The 20476-nt window shown below is 42.6% G+C and overlaps 1 protein-coding gene across 6 annotated transcripts in view; it reads left to right on the top strand.

Annotated features, from left to right (window-relative positions):
• LOC126163007 (Fanconi anemia group A protein-like) overlaps positions 1-20476 on the top strand; it is a 250025-nt gene that overhangs the window by 95959 nt on the left and 133590 nt on the right. For all 6 annotated transcript variants that reach the window (XM_049919870.1, XM_049919866.1, XM_049919865.1 and 3 more), the window contains 2 exons: positions 575-698; positions 19530-19671. In XM_049919870.1, the coding sequence (XP_049775827.1) occupies positions 575-698; positions 19530-19671 (266 nt within the window). The remainder of the gene's footprint in view (positions 1-574; positions 699-19529; positions 19672-20476) is intronic.

Below are 20476 nucleotides of genomic sequence, written 5' to 3'. Positions count from 1 at the left end.
GTCATCTATGCTAAATCCCATAGAAAATGGATGTTACCACTACAAGTGATGTGAACCCAAATTAGTAGTGATATTTGAAGCAGAATTGACTTGCATGACAAAACGTAAATGGAGCTCCAAATCAAAGTCCAGGTTCAGAAGAGTGAGGTAACAATTGTATTTCAAAAATGAGCATAAAGAATGACAAGATACGAACTGCTGATCAGCCTGATGAGCCAGGTATTTATTTCCTGCAGAGCGCTAATAAAAACCATCACTGCATGACATATTCGCCATGCCCTTGACTTACAGCTGCCAAAGACAGAACTCTTTAACAACGTAAGAGGCATGTGTTGTAGTTCTTATTCCATGTTTGTAGTAATTCGTATTTCTGTTTTCTGTCCAGGTGTTGTATCAATAAAGCAAAGTTATGTACAGCTTATGTGTTATGTATGTCAACTGATCTGTTGATGTTTCCTCCCCTTAGAGTTTACTGTACTGTTGGTGTTGTAACTCTCACAATGAGTGCATAATGCATTAACATCCCATTCATAATCTGTGTAATACTGATAATGTGCATTTTTTTGTATTACAGTGTGACAATGGATGTAGAGGGAATAACAGAGGAAAGTGTACGGTTGATGTATAGTGTAATTAAACAACAACCAGACTGGACAGGTAGTACAGCTCCAAAATCATTAAGCAAATTTTTATCTGCAGTAAGTATTCATTTCTAGATCAGATCATTTTGAATGCTTGTTGGCTTTGTGTGGCCAATTACGTGGTGCAGTCCTAGGACTAGGATTTTTGTGATCTAAAAATAGCGATAATATGCACAAAAAGTATGCTGTTATGACTAAAAATTTACAAAAATATGCACAACAGCATAAAGAATATGACCTAACAATGTCAAAATGAGGTAAAATTTCTGTTGCAAATTAATCAATAAGTCAATTTATGATAAAGAACTAAGTAATTCAGAATGAAATACGTATGAGAAGCAAGCTTAACTGTGGAATTTAATGTTGTTGTACCATTACTTTTTATTAATGTTATCAGAACATAGTTAATGTGTGTTGTGTTTTATTGTACATCCTCATTTTTACTTCAGTTTATGAACTCCAAATTGCATATACAATGAATACCTTGAGAAAATTTTCAAATAAAAAAGATTTTCTGTTGTCAGCCTCCAAAGCCTTGTACTTAGAAAAACTTTTTTCTACTTCAGCTGACACAAGAAGAGCGTATTGAAATTGGACAGTATCATTGAATGATTAAGAGAGGACTTTTCACCTAACAAAATCATTAAAATGGGACACTGTGTGTACTTATCATTTTTTCTAAAAGTTTTTTTCCATTTTATTTGTCACTTCTCTTCCCACTTTATTACAAAAAGCTTATAATTTATTCAGTTTTTTTCACTTGTTCTATCTGCTCCTCTATTTGCACTTCTGATTTCCCCATAATAGTTATGCCTGTGGAAATAAATCCAAATTCTGATTTTATGTGCGAAACTTTGCCTGAAATTTCACTGTTGGACATTAATTATTTGTCTAATCTGACTGAAGTGGCTTCACTACTGTTGAATGAATCAATTATGATATTCAGAACACTGAAGTTCCAGCAGTAATAGTTGCAGGTATCAATCCAGGACCCTGTCTTGTTAAATATTAGATGGTGATAAGGAAATGTCTGCAGCTATCAACTTAAATTGTGCACATGAAGGGATTTAAAAAAAAATACTTATTTGGCACAACCAATGAATTTGTCAACATTGAATTTACTAATATTCTCTGTGTTTAAGGTGTAAATTAAACAAGGCACAAACACTATTTTACTGTATAATACTTTTAGTTAATTGGCAGAACTCACCATAGAAGGCGCAGCATCCATTACAAAGAGTAGTAAATTGTCATCCTTAATGCCTTCGGGCTGCATGGCATGCAGAGATTTTGATCAGTTTACTAATGGTGCAAAAAATTTACTTTTTCCTAATGTTCATAGTTAATAAAAAAAATTCCAATTACTCCACAATGACATGTGAAATATATGTTCTCATAGAGTCTGTGGTTTGATCAATTGCTACTCTTTTTCATTTGCAACCTATTGTCCAATATGTTAGCTTCTGCTGTCAGAGTACTTCCTTAATGTGGATGGATTAGGAAGAGATTTGCCTGTACAAAGCTCTTCACAGAAAAGTGAATAAGATTGGCAGGATTCCCATAGGAGATTCTGCTGTAGTGCTTTCCCTGCTTAGTGCTTTATCTGTTCTACTCAGCATTTGTGTTTTTCTGTTGCCACAGGCTGCTGAACATTACATGATTTCTCCTCAGATACTCTCACATCACACAGTTTTCAAGTATCTTACCATCAGCCAAAAATACTTTCTCACTATATTGGAACATGCATTGCTGTAATTTTACTTGAATGTGTTGTTTCACTTCATGCATTTTTCCTGCACTGTACTGCTCACACTTCTAACACAGTGAGACACTTGTCTGCAGTCCTGGTTTGAGAATGGCTTAAGCATCTACCTAGTCATAGAGTAACAGTAGGCTAAAAGAACTTAGAGTTATGTAAACATTAGGTCCATGTTGTGAATTCAGCTGAAATAGTAGAGGAAGGTAGATGAAACTTCCTGGCAGATCAAAACCATGTGCTATACCAAGACATGAATTCAGGACCTTTGCCTTTCATGGGCAGGTGCTCTACTGACAGCTACACGAGCACAACTCACAACCCATCCTCACAGATTTGCTTCTGCCAGTACCTCATTTTCAGCCTTCCAAATTCCACCAAAGATCTCCTGTGAAACGGAAAGGTGGATATTGGCCATTTTCAAGGAAGCAAAAATTATTTATACAATTCGGAGTAAAGTAACACAGAAGAAACAAATTGCATAAGAAAAGTTTTTTACTTCTTGAAACAGTGAAATTATAATGAATATGACAATTCCCTTAATCAAATATGCTCTGCCAGAGAGAAATGACCACATATGCATAGATATGACATAACAAATTACACTAGTTCATTTAGTCACCATATAAAAGCATAGAAAGTTGCAAGCTTTCAGAGGCTGTGGCTTCCTCTTCAGGCAGAAGGGTTGAATGAGAAGGAAGAGTGGTGAAGCAAAAGGACCGGTGAGGCTTAGGAAATGGGGAGAGTTTGGAAAAGTTGCAAAGAGCTCCAGGTCAGGGGAGACATACTGGATGGGATGAGAAGGAAAGACTGATTGTGGAACTGCACCAGATGAGATTTGAAAACCAGATTACTGACATAGCATTTTGCACAAGTTAATAAAAACTAAGGCCATTGTGTATTGTAGGGGTGGGGGAAGGGAGGAGGATTAACAATTCAGAAAATAAAAGATGTAAAAAACTAGAAGGGAGTGAAGAAAGGAACACTAAGACTGAGGAAATTAATGTAAATTAAGGCCAGGTCGATTGTAAGAAACAAGGACATGTTATAATGCCAGTTCCTGCGTGCAGAGTTCTGAGAAACCGATGTCTGGGGAACTGATGTCAGGGGGAAGAATCCAAATGTCACATGTGGTTAAAAAGCCACAGAAGGCATGACTGTCACATTGCAGAGCATGCTCTGCAACAGGGTATTGTGTCTTGCCAGTATGCACCTTCTGCCTATGCTTGTTCACCGTAACTAATAAATTGGTGGTAGTCATACCAATGTAAAAGGCAGAACATTGTTCACATAACTGTAGGTACACTGCCTGTATTGTTTCACGTGTTACCCTCCCTTTTATGGTATGTGTTTTGCCAGTTAACAGGGACGATATGGATTGTGGTGGGAGAGTGCTTAGGGCAAGTCTTCCACCGGTTATGCTCACTGGGGTTGGAGTCATGGAGTAGGGAAATGGACACAGAAGGAGCATAACATCTGACAAGGATATTGCAGAGATTGGGAAGGCAATGAAAAGCTATTGTAGGTGTGATGGGTAAGACGTCGGACAAAATGGATCTCATTTCAGGGGCTTGTCAAAGTAGCTGATTAATACATCCCAGACCAGGATAATACTGACTGAACTAGGCTGGTGGGGTAATTACATCTAATGAAGGCTGAGATGAGAATGATGATGTATTGCTATAAAGAGTCTACATCAGAACAAATAAATTTGTCTCAAATGCTGAGGTTGTGTGGAATGGAACATTTGACATGGGAAAGATGGTAACTGTAAAATGTAAGAACTGTAGTGTGTTAGTTGATTTAATGTAAACAGAATTGTATAGCTGACCCTCAGTGAAGATGGGATTAACATCAAGGGAAGTGGCATCGGATTCGAAATAGGACCATGTGAAATTTAATTTGGAGAATATATTTAGAGATTCCAAGAATTTTAACAGGTCAGTCTCACCATGAGTCTACGTGGCAAAGATGTCATCTATGTATCTACATCTTCATCTGCATGATTATTCTACAATTCACAATTAAGTACCTGACAGAGATTTCATTGAACCACCTTAGCTACTTCTCTACTGTTCCACTCTCAAACAGCACGTGGAAAAAGCAAACACTTAAATCTGATTTCCCTTATTTTATTACAAAATATATAACATGGCAACAGATGGGCCCCAACAAAATATTTTCACACTGTGAGGAGAAAGTTCATGATTGAAATTTCATGAGTAGGTACTGCCGTAACAAAAACCGCCTTTGTTTTAGTGACTGCCACCCCAAATCATGTATCATATCCATGGCTTTCTTTCCCCTATTACGCGATAATACAAAATGAGCTGCCTCTCTGTGAACTTTTTCAGTGTCCTATGCCAAACCTATCTGATGCGAATGCCTCACCGTACAGCAATACTCTAAACCAGGCTGCAGGCTGTGGATCCCGGGAACGCCTCCTCCAAGTGACCCATAAAAAGGTTAGCATAGGAATGAGGAATCCTGGTTCCCAAGGCCATGTCCCTAATCTGTTTGTATGTATGTCCCTCAAAGGCAAAGTATTTATTGGTAGGTATAAAGTTGATCAAAGTGAGCAAGAAGGATGTCATAGGTTTGGAACCAGATGGCCATTGATTGAGGAAATGTTCAGCAGTAAACCAACCATGTACATGGGGGATGTTGGTGTAGAGGGAGGTGGTATCAGTGATGACAAGCAAGGTGTGTGGTGGGACTGGAATGGACCCAAATTTCAGACAATGTGGGTCGTGGTAGATATTGTAATGTTATGAGTATGTAGGTGGGTTTTCATCCACCTAGTACTTGTATTGGAAAGAGCTGAATTTGCTTGCTGGGGTAGGTGGAAGTTGGCTGGACGAGGATGTCATGTACCACCTCAGGTGTGTCCAGGTGCAGAGATGAGCAGTGTCACTGGAAGTGGGTAAATCCCAATGCTGGGAGTTTGGATGGCTGTTGCTTGGATTGCTTTGAGAACAAGATAATGCTCCAAGAAATGGCGGAATGTCAGACAGTCTTAAAGATGGCTACGTTACAGCTCTTTGAGATTTGACAGTAATTTACACCAAATATTAATGCAAATCTGAATACATTTGTGATCTCAAAAAAATGAGGTGCTTCCAACGACACAACAATATCTTTAAAACTACGGAAGTTAATATCTCACAGCGAATGAACATTTTCACAGTGACCCTCTGAATTAACAACTTTTAATCGTTTAATGTGATTTCAACAATCATTACTTCTGATGATAGCATTGCATGAAGTTATTGTGTCTGAAAGCTACATGTCTGTATCTATTTCATTTCTTCATTTTTGAAGTCTTTTATATCTTTTTCATTATGCAAATGTTTTTCAGAACATTGTTTCTGCCGCAATTACACAGTAAATGAACACAGCATCAATACCTCATATTGTCACACTAGTGTAGTTATTTAATGAACAGTTCACTATTTTGCTAGTAACTTTATTTAGGTGTTGATTGCAATTGCTGTTATAAGTGGTCAGTTGCATGTTTGGCGGACACCACAATTGAAAAGAGAACTAAAAGACACTTCTGTCTCCCTCTGTAGGTTCGGATGTTAGAATGGACCCGAGGTGTTCTTGCCTGTTATAAAAGGTGACTAAAAGGAGTCTACTACTTTTCAACTTAGTATACTACAGTCCCCTTTTAGGGTTGAACCTCTACACTTTTGAAATTTTTTGCTGTGCGGGCCACATGGGGAAGGACACCTTACATGGTGCATCACATATCCATTGTGCATTGAGACCTATCTACCTATTACTGTTATGGCTCTGCAACTCCACTTGTATTCCAGCTCTTTGAGCGAGGACACCTTATGGGGTGCATCATATTCCCCCATTGTTCACTGTCCTCTTCTGCACCCTTCATAATAATGGATCTTTTTGCACCCAATATTCAACACAGTAGCCAGTCCGTCATGGAGGGATCGTCGTGTACCCACATGGTTGTAGCCCCCTGACAACATAGGGATCACACTGCTGATGCCTGAGCTGCAACCTCCCCATATATGCCAAGGAGTAGAGGCTTTTTTTCTTGGGACATCAAGACTCCCGACAATGGCCATCGCACCATGTGATTTATGATGTGGCTGGGTGGCGCCTGTGACGAGAGCCCCTGATCGGAATGGGTGGCATCAGGGCAGATGACCCATAGTGATGTGGATCAAGTCATCTTCTGCTTGTGACCAAATGTCCCGAGCAGTCTCCAAGAAAGGCAAGGTAGATTTTAATGCTGAGACGTACGACTCCAAAAGCGTTTCCCTCCCTCACTACACCATGGGAGGAACATAAGGCTATGGACGAAAGAGAGCCGTATTCGCCTCAATACTTAGTTTGCTGCAGAAGTGATGGGGACTCCTTTCTGGCTCCAAAGCCTCTATTTTTTGTTGAAACCCAGAGGAGAAGTTTGGGTTACTGGCTGGGCTGTCCAAAATGCGAAATGGGTCAATCCTAATTGTGAGACAGCATCCCCAGTCCAGTCATGTGTGTTGCATGCCTGTGACAAGCTGGGTGGTATTCCTGTTTGTCACCCCCATAAAAGTCTAAACATGATCCAGGGGATTATTTTCCATAGACACCTATTGCAGTCCAATGATGAGCTACACACCAATTTAGAATGGCGGGGTGTTCACTTCGTCCAATGCATCTGTAGGGGACCTAAAGATAATTGGGTTGCTACCGCTGCCTTCATCTTGGCCTTTGAGGGCGATTCATTGCCTGGAAATTTGTGTTTGAAATTCAGGCAGGCATCTTCTGGGTGCAATCCTAGCAATACATGTAGAGACTGCCAACGTCCACTGCATCCAAAAACTCTATGAGCCCTCACTCCCACCTGTGTCAACTGTGGAGAGCGCCACTCCCCCTGCTTGCCAGACTGCTTGGTGCTCCAAAAGGAGAGGAAAATTATGGAGTACAAGATCCTGAACAGGCTGATATACCAAGAGGTTAAACAGAAATATGAAAGGCTGAAACCCATTTGGATGCTGTCATCCTACACAGCAACTACAATGGCATTGTCCTCACTGCAGTGGTAGTTCCCTCAGCTAAGCCTCCTACAGTGGGCTCTCAGAGCCACCTCACTACATTCCCCCCCTGGTGGTGTGGAGCAGCTCTTCTTCCGTTGCTTCCAAAACACCTACCTTGGCCCCCCCCCCCCCCCCCCCCCAAATGGGGACATCAGTCCCCACCTCCCAGATGGAGAAGCAGCAGCCTCCTCCAGCTCCTCTTGCACAGAATGGGTCTCTTAGGACTCTATCTTCAAAGGTCTCAGAGCTCCACGTGCAAATGTGGACACCAGCCAGTGGCTGAAGGAGTCACAAGCTGCTAATCGAAGGGCTTCATGGTCTTTATCTGTACCTAAAGCTACCTCAGAGAAGCCCTCCCAGCAAGCCCCTACAGGCAGCGAGAGGGCAAACAGTCCAAGAAGAAGACTGTTATGAATCATGCGACATTGGTGGTCCCCCAGTCACCATTCCCTACCAGTTCCACACCTGAGGACGAGGTGGAGATTTTAGCGTCCCCCAAGGACTTAGATCTTGCCGACACCTCAAAGACAATGGAAATGGATACCAGTACTCAACTGGTGGCAGAAGGTCACGATGTGGCATAAATAGCCTCCTTGGTCCCTTCATGCCTTCCCAGACTACAGAAAGCATCATCTTCCAGTGGAACTGCGGCAGTTTTTTCAACCACCCTGCTGAGCTATGACAACTCTTAAGCCTTACACCTGCTTCCTGCTTGGCCCCCCAGGAAACCTGGTTTCCAGCAATGCAGACGCCCTCCCTCCATGGCTATCAGGGCTGTTACACAAATCGGAATGACTTTAACAGCATGTCAGGTAAAGTATGTACAAAGATCAAAAAAAGTTTTGCATCACCTTGGTTCCGAGAGCTCTGGAACCTGTACGGATAATTGGAATAGAGATCAACATAAACATCATTTCCGCCCCTTTTATTACTCATGAAAACCATACATTGCATGTTGTACCACCATACAGCAAGACTTTCAGAGGTGGTGGTCCAGATTGCTGTACATACTGGTACCTCTTATACCCACTAGCATGTCCTCTTGCATTGATGTATCCCTGTATTCGTCATGGCATACTATCCACAAGTTCATCAAGGCATTGTTGGTCCAGATTGTCCCATTCCTCAACTGTGATTCGGCGTAGTTCCCTCAGAGTGGTTGGTGGATCATGTTGTCCATAAACAGCCCTTTTCAGTCTACCCCAGGCATGTTCAGTAGGGTCCATGTCTGGAGAACATGCTGGCTACTCTAGTTAAGCGATGTCATATCCTGAAGAAAGTCATTCACAAGATGTGCACGATGGGGTTGCGAATTGTCGTTTATGCAGACGAATGCCTCGCCAATATGCTGCCGATACGGTTGCACTAATGGCCGGAGGATGGCATTCATGTATCATACAGCCATTGTTGTGCCTTCCATGACCACCAGCGGTGTACGATGGCGCTACATAATGCCACCCCAAAACGTCAAGGAACCTCCACCTTGCTGCACTCACTGTACAGTGTGCCTAAGGCATTCAGCCTGACCAGGTTGCCTCCAAACATGTCTTTGACGATTAGTTGAAGGCATATGTGACACTCATCGGTGAAGAGAATGTGATGCCAATCCTGAGCAGTCCATTCGTCATGGCCCATCTGTAGCGCGCTGCATGGTGTCATGTTTGCAAAGATGGACCTCATCATAGATTTCGGGAGTGAAGTTGCGTGTGATGCAGCCTATTGTGCTTAGTTTGACTCATGACGTCCTTTAGCTGCACTGAAAGCATTATTCAACCTGGTGGCACTGCTGTCAGGGTTCCTCTGAGCCATAATCCGTAGGTAGCGGTCATCCACTGCAGTAGTAGCCCTTGGAAGGCATGAGCGAGACATGTCATTGACAGGTACTGTCTCTCTGTATCTCCTCCATGTCTGAACATCATCATCTTGGTTCACTCTGAGACGCCTGGACACTTCCCTTGTTGAGAGCCCTTCATGGCACAAAGTAAAAATGAGGACGCGATCGAACTGCGGTATTGACAGTCTGGGCATGATTGGACTACAGACAACATGAGCCGTGTACCTCCTTCCTGGTGGAATGACTGGAACTGATTGGCTGTCAGACCCTCTCCATCTAACAGGCACTGCTCATGCATGGTTGTCTACGTCTTTGGGCAGGTTTAGTGAAATCTCTGAACAGTCAAAGGGACAGTGTTTGTGATACAATATCCACAGTCAACGTCCGTCTTCATGAGTTTTGGGAACCAGGATGATGCAAAACTTTTTTTATGTGTGTATATATGTCGTTACTTCTATATATAGCACACTTGTGCCCCTTCAAACCCCTTGAGAAGCTGTGGCTATCAGGGTGAAGACAACACAGGAACTTGCCATCTGCAATATCTACCTTCCTCCAGATGGCGACATGCTACGACATGTTTTGGCTGCACTAATTTCTCATCTCCCCCCACCTTTTCTGCTTTTGGGTGATTTCAATGGCTTTAACTCTTTGTGTGGTGGTGGAACCAAGATTGCTGGCCATGGTAAAGATGTCAAGAGTCTACTAACTCAATGTAACATTTGCCTCCTAAATGCAGGTGCCCCGACACATTTCAGTGTGGCACATACTTGGCCATTGATCTCTCGTTATGAGTTCTAGCCTTGTGCCGTCTGTCCACTGGAGAGCTCACAACAGCTGCTGTGGTAGTGACCACTTTCCACTCTTCCTGTCTGTCCCCCGGCATCACGCTTCACGCTCTTACCAATGCTGACTGGGACGCTTTAACATCTGTCACCACTGTAGGATACCTGTTGCATGGCACCAGCAATGAGGTGATCTGGAACATTACTAATACCACTGTTTCTGCAGCTGAATTGGCAACCTCATGTTCCTCAGGTTGCTCCCAGCAGAAGACGGTGCCTTGGTGGTCACTGGAAATCAGAGCGGCCATTAGAAACCATAGGCAGACCCTCCAATGTCATAAATGGCACCCAGCCCTGGAGTGCCTCATTGCCTTCAATTGGCACCATGCCCGTGTCCATCAACTAATCAAACGACGGAAGCAGGAGTGTTGGGAGCAACTTGTCTCCACCATTGGAACACGAACCTCTCCTTCCCATGTCTGGACTAAACTCAGACACCTTTATGGATATCAGAGACTGGTTTGATGCAGCTCTCCATGCTACTCTATCCTGTGCAAGCCTCTTCATCTCTGAATAACTACTGCAACCTACATCCTTCTGAATCTGCCTAGTGTATTCATCTCTTGGTCTCCCCCTATTGATTTTTACCCTCCAATACTAAATTGGTGATCCCTTGATGTGTCATAATGTTTCCTACCAACCAATCCTTTCTTCCAGTCTAGTTGTCACGCAAATTCCTCTTCTCCCCAATTCTGTTCTGTATCTCCTCATTAGTTACGTGATCTATCCATCAAATCTTCAGCATTCCTTTGTAGCACCACATTTCAAAAGCTTCTATTCTCTTCTTGTCTAAACTAGTTATTATTCATATTTCACTTCCAACATGGCTACACTCAATACAGATTCTTTGAAGAAAGACTTCCTGACACTTAAATCTATACTCAATGTTAACAAATTTCTCTTCTTCAGAAATGCTCTCCTTGCCATAGCCAGTTTACATTTTATATCGTCCCTACTCTGACTGTCATCAGTTATTTTGCTTCCCATACAGCAAAACTCATTTACTACTTTAAGTATCTCATTTCCTAATCTATTTTCCTCAGCATCACCTGCCAAATTTTTCTTTTGTTTCCTTTACCATTTGCTCAGATACACATCGGAGATAGGCTACAACCCGGTCTCACTCCCTTATCAATCACTGCTGCCCCTTTATGGCCCTCAACTCTTTTAACTGCCATCTGGTTTCTGTACATAAATAGCCTTTTGCTCCCTGTATTTTATCCTGACACTTTCAGAATTTGAAAGAGAGTATTCCAGCCAACATTGTCAAAAGCTTTCTCTAAGTCTACAAATGCTAAAAATGTAGGTTTGCCTGTCCTTAATTTATCTTCTAAGATAAGTCATAAGATCAGTATTGCCTCACGTGTTCCAACATTTCTACAGAATCCAAACTGATCTTCCCCGAGGTCGGCTTCTACCAGTTTTTCCATTCGTCTGTAAGGAATTCGTGTTAGTATTTTGCAGCCATGACATATTAAACTGATAGTTCGGTAATTTTCACATCTGTCAACACCTGCTTTCTTTGGGATTGGAATTATTATTTCTTCTTGAAGTCTGAGGGTATTTCGCCTGTCTTGTACATCATTCTCACCAGATGGACAAGTTTTGCCGTGACTGGCTCTCCCAAGGCTATCAGTAGTTCTAAAGGAATGTTGTCTACTCCTGGGGCCTCGTATCAACTTAGGTCTTTTAATGCTCTGTCAAATTCTTCACACAGCATTGTATCTCCCACATCATCTTTATCTGTGTCCTCCTTCATTTCTGTAATTTTGCTCTCAAGTACATCACCCTTGTGTAGACCCTCTGTATACTCCTTCCACCTGTCTGCTTTGCCTTCTTTGCTTAGGACTGGTTTTCCATCTGAGCTCTTGATATTCATACAAGTGGTTCTCTTTTCTCCAAAAGTCTCTCTAATTTTCCTGTAGGCAGTATCTATCTTACACCTAGTGGTACACACGTCTACATCCTTGTATTTGTCTTCTATCCATTTCTGCTTAGCCATTTTGAACTTCCTGTCGATCTCATTTTTGAGACGTTTGTATTCCTTTTCGCCTGCTTCATTTACTGCATTTTTATATATTTTTCCTTTCATCAATGAAATTCAATATCCCTTCTGTTACCCATGGATTTCTACGAGCCCTCACCTTTTTACCTACTTGATCCTCTGCTGGCCTCACTATTTCATCTCCAAAAGCTACCCATTCTTCTTCTGTTGTATCTCTTTCCTCTGTTCTCATCAATCATTCCCTTATGGTCTCCCTGAAAGACTGTCTTTCAGTTTATTCACGTAACATCTCCTTAAATTCCTACCTTTTTACAGTTTCTTCAGCTTTAGTCTATAGTTCATAATCAATAAATTGTGATCAGAGTCTACATGTACTCCTGCAAATGTCTTACTGTTTAAAACCTGGTTCCTAAATCTCTATCTTACCATTATATAATCTATTTGAAGCCTTCCAGTGTCTCCAGGCCTCTTCTACATATACAACCTTCTTTCATGATTGTTAAACCAAGTGTTAGCTATGATTAAGTTATGCTCTGTGCAAAATTGTACCAGGTGCCTTCCTCTTTCCTTCCTAATCCCCAGTTCATATTCACCTGCTACTTTTCCTTCTCTTCCTTTTCCTACTATCGAATTTCAGTCCCCCATGACTATTAAATTTTTGTCTCCCTTAACTATCTGAATAATTTCTTTTATTGCATCATACATTTCTTCATCGGAGGAAGGCAATGCAAACCACCTCCACTAGGACCTTGCCTAGTAAGGCGGCGCGGGTCTCCCGCGTCGTTACCCTAAGCTCTGTAAAGAAGTATGGGACTCATCATCATCATCATCATCATCATCATCATCATCACATTTCTTCAATCTCTTCATCATCTGCGGAGCCAGCTGGCATATAAACTTGTACAACTGTGGTAGGTGTGGGCTTCGTGTCTATCTTGGCTACAATAATGCATTCACTATGCTGTTCATAGTAGCTTATCTGTGTTCCTATTATTTTAAACCTACTCCTGCAATACACTTATTTGATTTTGTATTTATAACCCTGTATTCATCTGACCAGAAGTCTTGTTCCTCCTGCCACCGAACTTCACTAATTCCCACTATATCTAACTTTAACCTATCCATTTCCCTTTTTAAATTTTCTAATGTACCTGCCCGATTAAGGGATCTGACGTTCCATGCACCAACCTGTACAGCACCAGTTTTGTTTCTGCTGATAACGACGTCCTCATGAGTAGTTCCTGCCCGGAGATCCGAATGGGGGACTATTTTGCCTCCGTAATATTTTAACCAAGAGAACGCCTTCATGATTTAAGCATGCAGTAAAGCTGCATGTCCTCAGAATAAATTACAGCTGTAATTTCCCTTTGCTTTCAGCCATTCGCAGTACCAGCACAGCAAGGCCGTTTTGGTTTATGTTACAAGGCCAGATCAGTCTATCATCCAGACTGTTCCCCCTGCAATTACTGAAAAGGCTGGCACCCCTCTTCAGGAACCATATGTTTGTCTGGTCTCTCAACAGATACCCCTCTGTTTTGGTTGCACCTATGGTAGAGCTATCTGTATCACTGAAGCACACAAGCCTCCCCACCAATGGCAAGGTCCATGCTCCATGGTCCATGTGGGAGTGTATCTGGGATTTCCTCATGTGGAGCTGTATATACTGACCCAGACATAATCGCAGAGCATTTGGCTGAGCATTGTGCTCAAAACTCTGCATCTGTGACTTACCACCCCATCTTTCGTCTCCTAGAACAATTGGTCGAATGGCAATGCCTATCATTTGCTACACTCCACCCTGAGCCATATAATGCTCTATCCACTGACTGGGAATTTCTCAGTGCCCTTACTGATTGTCCAGACACATCCCCTGGGCCAGACTGCCTCCTTCCTTTCAAAGGGCACGGCCAACTTCCTTCCCTGTCCTTCCCTAATCCGATGAGACCGATGACCTCACTGTCTGGTCTCCTTCCCCAAAACAACCAACCAACCAACCAGACTGCCTCCATCATCAAATGATTAAACATCTGCCAGGAGTTTACCAGTGCCACCTCCTTGCCATATTCAACTGCTTCTGGAGTGATGGCAAATTCCCATTACAATGGCACAAAAGTATCATCGTTCCAATGCTAAAATCTTGTAAGAACTCACTGGATATGGATAGCTACTGTCCTATTAGCCAGAGCAACATTCTGTGCTGGCTGCTTGAACGTTTTGTGAGCCAGCAGTTGCGTTGGCTCCTTGGGTCTCGGGGCCTTCTGGTTCCGTGCTAGAGCAGTTTTCGACAAGGTCTCTCCACCACTGACAACTTGGTATACCTGGAGTCTGCCATCCGAAAGGCCTTTTCCCACTGTCATCACCTTATTGCTGTCTTTTTTGACCTGAAGAAAGCCTGTGACACCACTTGGCGACACCACATTCTTGCTATTTTGCATGAGTAGGGTCGCCAGGGCCCACTCCAGATTTTTACACAGAACCTTTTGTCACTCCACAACTTCAGAGTTTGTGTCAGTCCTTCACACAGTTCCCTCCGTATCTAAGAGAACGGGTCCCACAGGGCTGATACTAGGCGTCCCACTCTTTTTAATGGTCGTTAATGGTCTCGCAGCAGCAGTGGGGTCCTCAGTATCACACTTCTTATATACTGACGACTTTTGTTTGTCCTTTTGCTCATCTGCTGTTGGTGTGGTTGAACATTGACTGCAGGGAGCCATACAGAAAGTGCAGTCAAAGGCCGTGACCCATGACTTTCAGTTTTCAACCACCAAGACTTGTGTCATGCGATTCTGTCAATGCCATCCTGTCCACCCCATTCCAGAACTTTACCTTGATGACCAGCTACTTAACGTAGTGGAGACTTATGGGTTTTTAGGACTGTTTTTGATGCCCATTTAACTTGGCTTCCCCATCTTCGTCAGCTTAAGCAAAAGTGCTGGTGGAATCTTAACTTTCTTCGCTGCCTTAGTCACACTGACTACACTGACTACACTTTTGCAGCTGTACAAAGCCCCTCTACAGTCCAATCTTGACTAAGGGAGCCTGGCGTATGGTTCAGCGTCACCCTCAACAAACATTTCAGATGCTGGATCCTATACACCATTATGGAATTTGTTTCGTGACGGGAGCTTTCCAAACGAGCCCAGTGAATAGCTTCTCATGGAAGCTGAGGTTCCTCCATTGCAGATCAGGTGACAACTGCTGCCTGCAAACGCAGCAATCCATCTCCGGCAACAGCAGCCTGAATCAGGGATTACAATTGCAGTCTGTCGTCTGCTCCCTTCTCTCCGAACTCAGTCTTTCCCTCTCCCACCTTTCCTCTGCATGGACTCATTTACACTTCCATGGTCCTTGCCTCAACCACAGCTTTGTCTGGACCTATCACAAGGCCCAAAAGATTCTGTTCCTCCTGAGGCCCTCTGCTGTCAGTTATTCTTTATTCTCGGTGAGTTCCAGGGCTCAAAAATAGTTTACACTGATCGCTCAATGGACAATGGTCATATTGGCTTCACTTATTCTCATGCTGGACATACTGACTAGCACTCCTTGCCATTGGCTGCAGTGTTTTCATTGCCGAGTTGGTAGCCATCTCCTGTGCTCTTAAACATATCCGTTCCTGGACCAAGGGGTCCTTCCTCATTTGTAGCGACTCCTTGAGCACCTTATAAGCTCTTGAGCAGTCCTATCCACACCATCCTTTGGTAATGGCCATCCAAGGCTCCGTTTATGCCCTCGAACAATGTGGATGGTCAGCGGTCTTCGTCTGGAACCCAGGAGATGTTGGAATCCCAGGAAATGAACTTGCTGACAAGCTAGCTGAAGAGGATACTTGTAAAGTGAGTCTGAAGATCGGCTTTCCAGAATGGTCTCCAATCGGTCTTATGCTGTAAAGTTTTTGGGATCTGGAATTCCAAATGGCACACCCTCAGTATGCCGAATAAATTATGTGCTATAAAGGAAACAAGGAATGTGTGGATGTCATCCATGTGAGCCACTTGCTGGGACTTCGTTGTCCTTTGCCAGCTGCGCTTTGACCACACTTGGCTGACTCATGGTCACATCCTCCATTGCAAGGACCCAATCCACTGTCACTGCTGCTCTAGATTGACCGTAGTCGACCTTTTGTAGGACTGTCCCGATCTAGCTACCCTAAGGCAGTCTTTTGACCTTCCTGAAGAACTCCCCACAGTGCTGGGTGTCAGTGCTTCAATGGCTGATCTAGTTTTCAGTTTTATTCAAGAGAGAGGTTTTCATCACTCTATCTAAGAGTGGGCGTGTGGCCTTCTCTACCAGACCTTCACCCTACTAGCATTTTAACTCTTCCTCACTTCGTTTGGTGCTGTCTTTTCGACTGTATGTTTGTCATTTGACCATCTGCATTTCTCTGCCTTGTGTTCTTAGGCTGGAGTTTTTGTGTTTTGCAGAGTGGCTGACTCATACTTTTTATTCTTCTGTCCAGCCAGCCCAGGCCATCAAAGTACAAGTAACCACAGGTAAAGATGCAACTGGTTTTCTTGTAAGGGATGCCGTTTAGAAAAGCAACTACACAACTGTAATCATTAGGTACCATTGCAATTGAGAGCTTGTCCTCAAGTGCATTTTGCCTCAGTGCACAATCCTTAGCATCACCACTAGGCTAATAATGTATCTTTTCGAACTTGTCCCTGAAATATTTTTCCACTCTGTTAAATCTGGTGTTAATCAGGTCAACCTCGTAAGAAATTTTGCCTACATCTGCCCTCATAGCTTCTAATTTTGAAGCTATCATCCCTTCCATATTGGATTTAATTTTCTTCTTTTCAGCTTTTACACTTTCTGCTACACTTGTCTGTCTGTTTTTATTGAACCTAACTCTGTACCCAGTATCCCAGTATCGAGTACAAGTTTGTCAGAATTTCACTTAATCATCCCATTGAATTATTTGCAGTTACATCTCCTTTCTCTGATTTCAGACTATTTGTCCCACTAATATTGTCTCTGTCAACATCAACACATTTAGATTTTGGACTAACTGTCCCACTAACATTATCTGAATCACTCATGCTGGATAATTGCTTAATCGTCGGAAGCTCCATCACTGACGATGACCCTGTGGGTTCACACATATTAGTGCTATCAGTGCAAATACATAACTTGTCAGTCATGCTGATTGTTTGTGCTGTACTGCTGCTGCCGAAGTGTTGATGCTGGCGAACTCGAAGTCACCACTGGTGGCCCGCATTACCATGTCCGTCACTGCCCGTATGCCGCCATTGAGGTCTCAACTGCTGCTGGCCACAGCAGACTTGAACTCAACATGCCTTTGCGTAACCTTCTTTCTTTAAGTTCCGTGACGAGCTTCCCCACACCTAGCTTTTGCTACAGACTCTCATGCATGCAGCAGCTGCAAAATCTTATGCTCAGAGCTCCATGCAAACTGCCTATCATGCACTAGATTTTGGATCTGGAGCACAGAATATTGTAAAGTATTAGAATTACAATTGTAATTGTAACAGGATTGCATTCATATCTCAGACAAACCCCCAACTGTGACAGTACCTAACTGTTTCTGCTGCTAGGGAACATGTCAGTTTTACAACAAAATATATGCACTATCATAAAAAAACCTTCCAGAAATGATGGCTATACTGCAATGTTACTGCAGTGCTATCATCTGAGATATCGTTTGTTGCAATCGCATGAAGCATTTAAAAGTTATTAATTCAGAGGTTCATTGTGAAAACATTTATCACTGAGAAGTAATAACTTCTGTAGTGTTAAAGATAATGTTGTTGTGTCCTTGAACATGCTCTGTTTTTCTGGGATCGCTGATGTATTCAGCTCCACTTTAATGTGTAACTGTGATTTATTATCGAAGTTTGGAGAGTTGCAACTTAGCCGCCTTTAAGATTGTCTGACAGTCTGCCATTTCTTGCAGCATTTTATGCCCTCCTAAGTGACCATCCATCATAAAAATTCCCCATACTGGGATTACCCACATCTGGTGATGCTGCTAGTCTTTGTACCTGGACTTAAATCTGGGCTCACTAGCGTTTAGCCGTACAACATACTCATACTGGGTGGCTGATTAGCTTGCATAAATAGGCATAACATTACAGTATACATTTGGTAGGTGCTTTGAAGCCATCAACTAACCAACTAGATTTGTGGACCTTAGGGAGAAGGGAAAAGGTGGGGGTGCGTGGTTTGGGTGGGGCAAGAAGTTCTATGGATTGAGGTGTTAGTCCTCATGAGGGGACTGAGGTTTTAAGGAGGGACTGTTCAGTTTGTATCACTGTGAAAGCCTACAATTTTCTATACCTTTATATGTGTGTTCTGCTGCTGCTTGATGAGTGGATATTTTATCTGTACAGTTACTTTATATTTTGAAAAACTGATTATTTTCATTGAGTAATTCACTTAGGTTTTTCATAACAATAAATTGTATATATTTAAGGAACATGTCAGTTTTACAACAAAATATATTCCCTATCATAAAAGTCCTAGCCCTAGTAATGACTGTTGGAACATATGCACTTGTGGCTGCCCGACCAAGAGAACAACCAAATAGAGAATAGAAGGTGTAAAAGTACAAACATTGCTTAGTTGAGATGATGAGTCAACAGAAACATAACAAGACTGCAAATGTTAGTAACTTTATGATAAATCTTTCTTGTGAGTGAATTGATAAAACGTTCCTACTCCCCCCTCCCCCCCCCCCCCCCCCCACACACACACACACACACACTCAGAGAGAGAGAGAGAGAGAGAGAGAGAGAGAGAGAGAGAGAGAGACTGACACTCTGTGTACGCCGCACAGCTACATTGTGCCACCTGACTACATTATGCCACAGCGTAACGGTGCAGTTGTAGGGCTACTTTGTGTGTGTGTGTGTGTGTGTGTGTGTGTGTGTGTGTGTGTGTTCTATTAGTTCTGGGGAAGAATTTGTCCAGAAGCTTCCAGTATTCTCAATCTTGCCTGTTTATATGCCTGCTGACAACTATATATGTTAATTATTATTACTTTTGCATTTTCTGTTATTTATAGTTATTTAAGAACTTTCCATTACCATAGTTAAATGATAAAATGGATTTCTCTATCTTATCTATCTGCTACCAGAGGTGGGGCCACAGATTATTCTATAGTGTGGATGCATGTACATGGGTCACTGTTCTATGTAGGCCTGCCACGCCTACTGTGCCAGCTGAGTATCAGCACTGAAAAGTGTTTTCACAGTTGGACTTTTAGACAATTAATTTTGTGCAAAGTGACATTACTGTTTAACACACTGAAATACCATAGTGATCAAACAACTGTTTACTCATGATAAAAATCTTTTGTGTTTTAAGTTTTTGTCATTTACTTGGTACAACTTCAAGAAAAGAAGTCATTTCGAGGAACTTACAGAATCGTACCTTTCCAGATAGCTAAAGTTATGAACCTGAAGGACAGTGTTGCAGTAGTGAATGAAGCTATTTTAGATGTAAAAGTAAATTGGCAAATATTATTGCTGTTTGTGTCTTCACTGTGTAAAGATGTGGATTTGGCACCAGATAAAATCAAAGGTAATTCAATGAAAAAATGGAAAGTCCTTATATATTCCATGTTGAGAATCTCATAAAAAAGTAAATGAACTATTATTATTATTATTATTATTATTGTGATTCTTCAGTTTCTCCCGGTGTATTTCATGCTCGAACAGTCCATGGGTGTACCGCCAGTCCATAGTGTCCAACGGGCACAACATTGGCAATAAGACATGTCGCCATTGGCAGGTGCGCTGACGAACTGAACTCTTGAGGGCGGGCAGCTGTCTTAAATCCCCTCCCCTCGTGAGGCGTTATGTCCGCAGTCCACGCCCGCGTCAGCCGTCGGTGAGATGCTGGCATCGGCGTCTGTGGTGGCGTCAGTGTAATTGCCTCATCTACCCTAGTCACCCGTTCATTTCCTTTGCTGAGTGTCTTTTTAATTAGACTCAATGCTGGTTCCCATGTCCTGCTGAGGTTGTAGCCGCAATCTAGGTTGATGAGTCCATTCCTGGCATGAATTTCGATAGCCTCTCTAACGACACTGTCCCAGTATTTAGATGTCTCAGCCAAAACCCTGGTATGTTGGTAGTCCATATCATGATTTTCGGACAAACAGTGCTCTGCGACTGCCGACTTGTTGGGCTACCCATGTCGAGTGTGCCTCTGATGTTCTCAGCAATGATCTTCGATGGTGCGCACTGTCCGTCCAATATAAGTCTTCCCACATTGACATGGAATCTGGTATATGCCGGCCTTCCGCAAACCGAGATCGTCTTTTGACACTTCCCAATAATGCTAGTGTTTTATTTGGTGGGCAAAAGACAGTTCCTACTCAGTGTTT

Source organism: Schistocerca cancellata, chromosome 2 (genome assembly GCF_023864275.1).
Source record: "Schistocerca cancellata isolate TAMUIC-IGC-003103 chromosome 2, iqSchCanc2.1, whole genome shotgun sequence".
Taxonomy (NCBI): Eukaryota; Metazoa; Arthropoda; class Insecta; order Orthoptera; family Acrididae; genus Schistocerca; species Schistocerca cancellata.
This window is presented reverse-complemented; position numbering and strand designations above follow the sequence as displayed.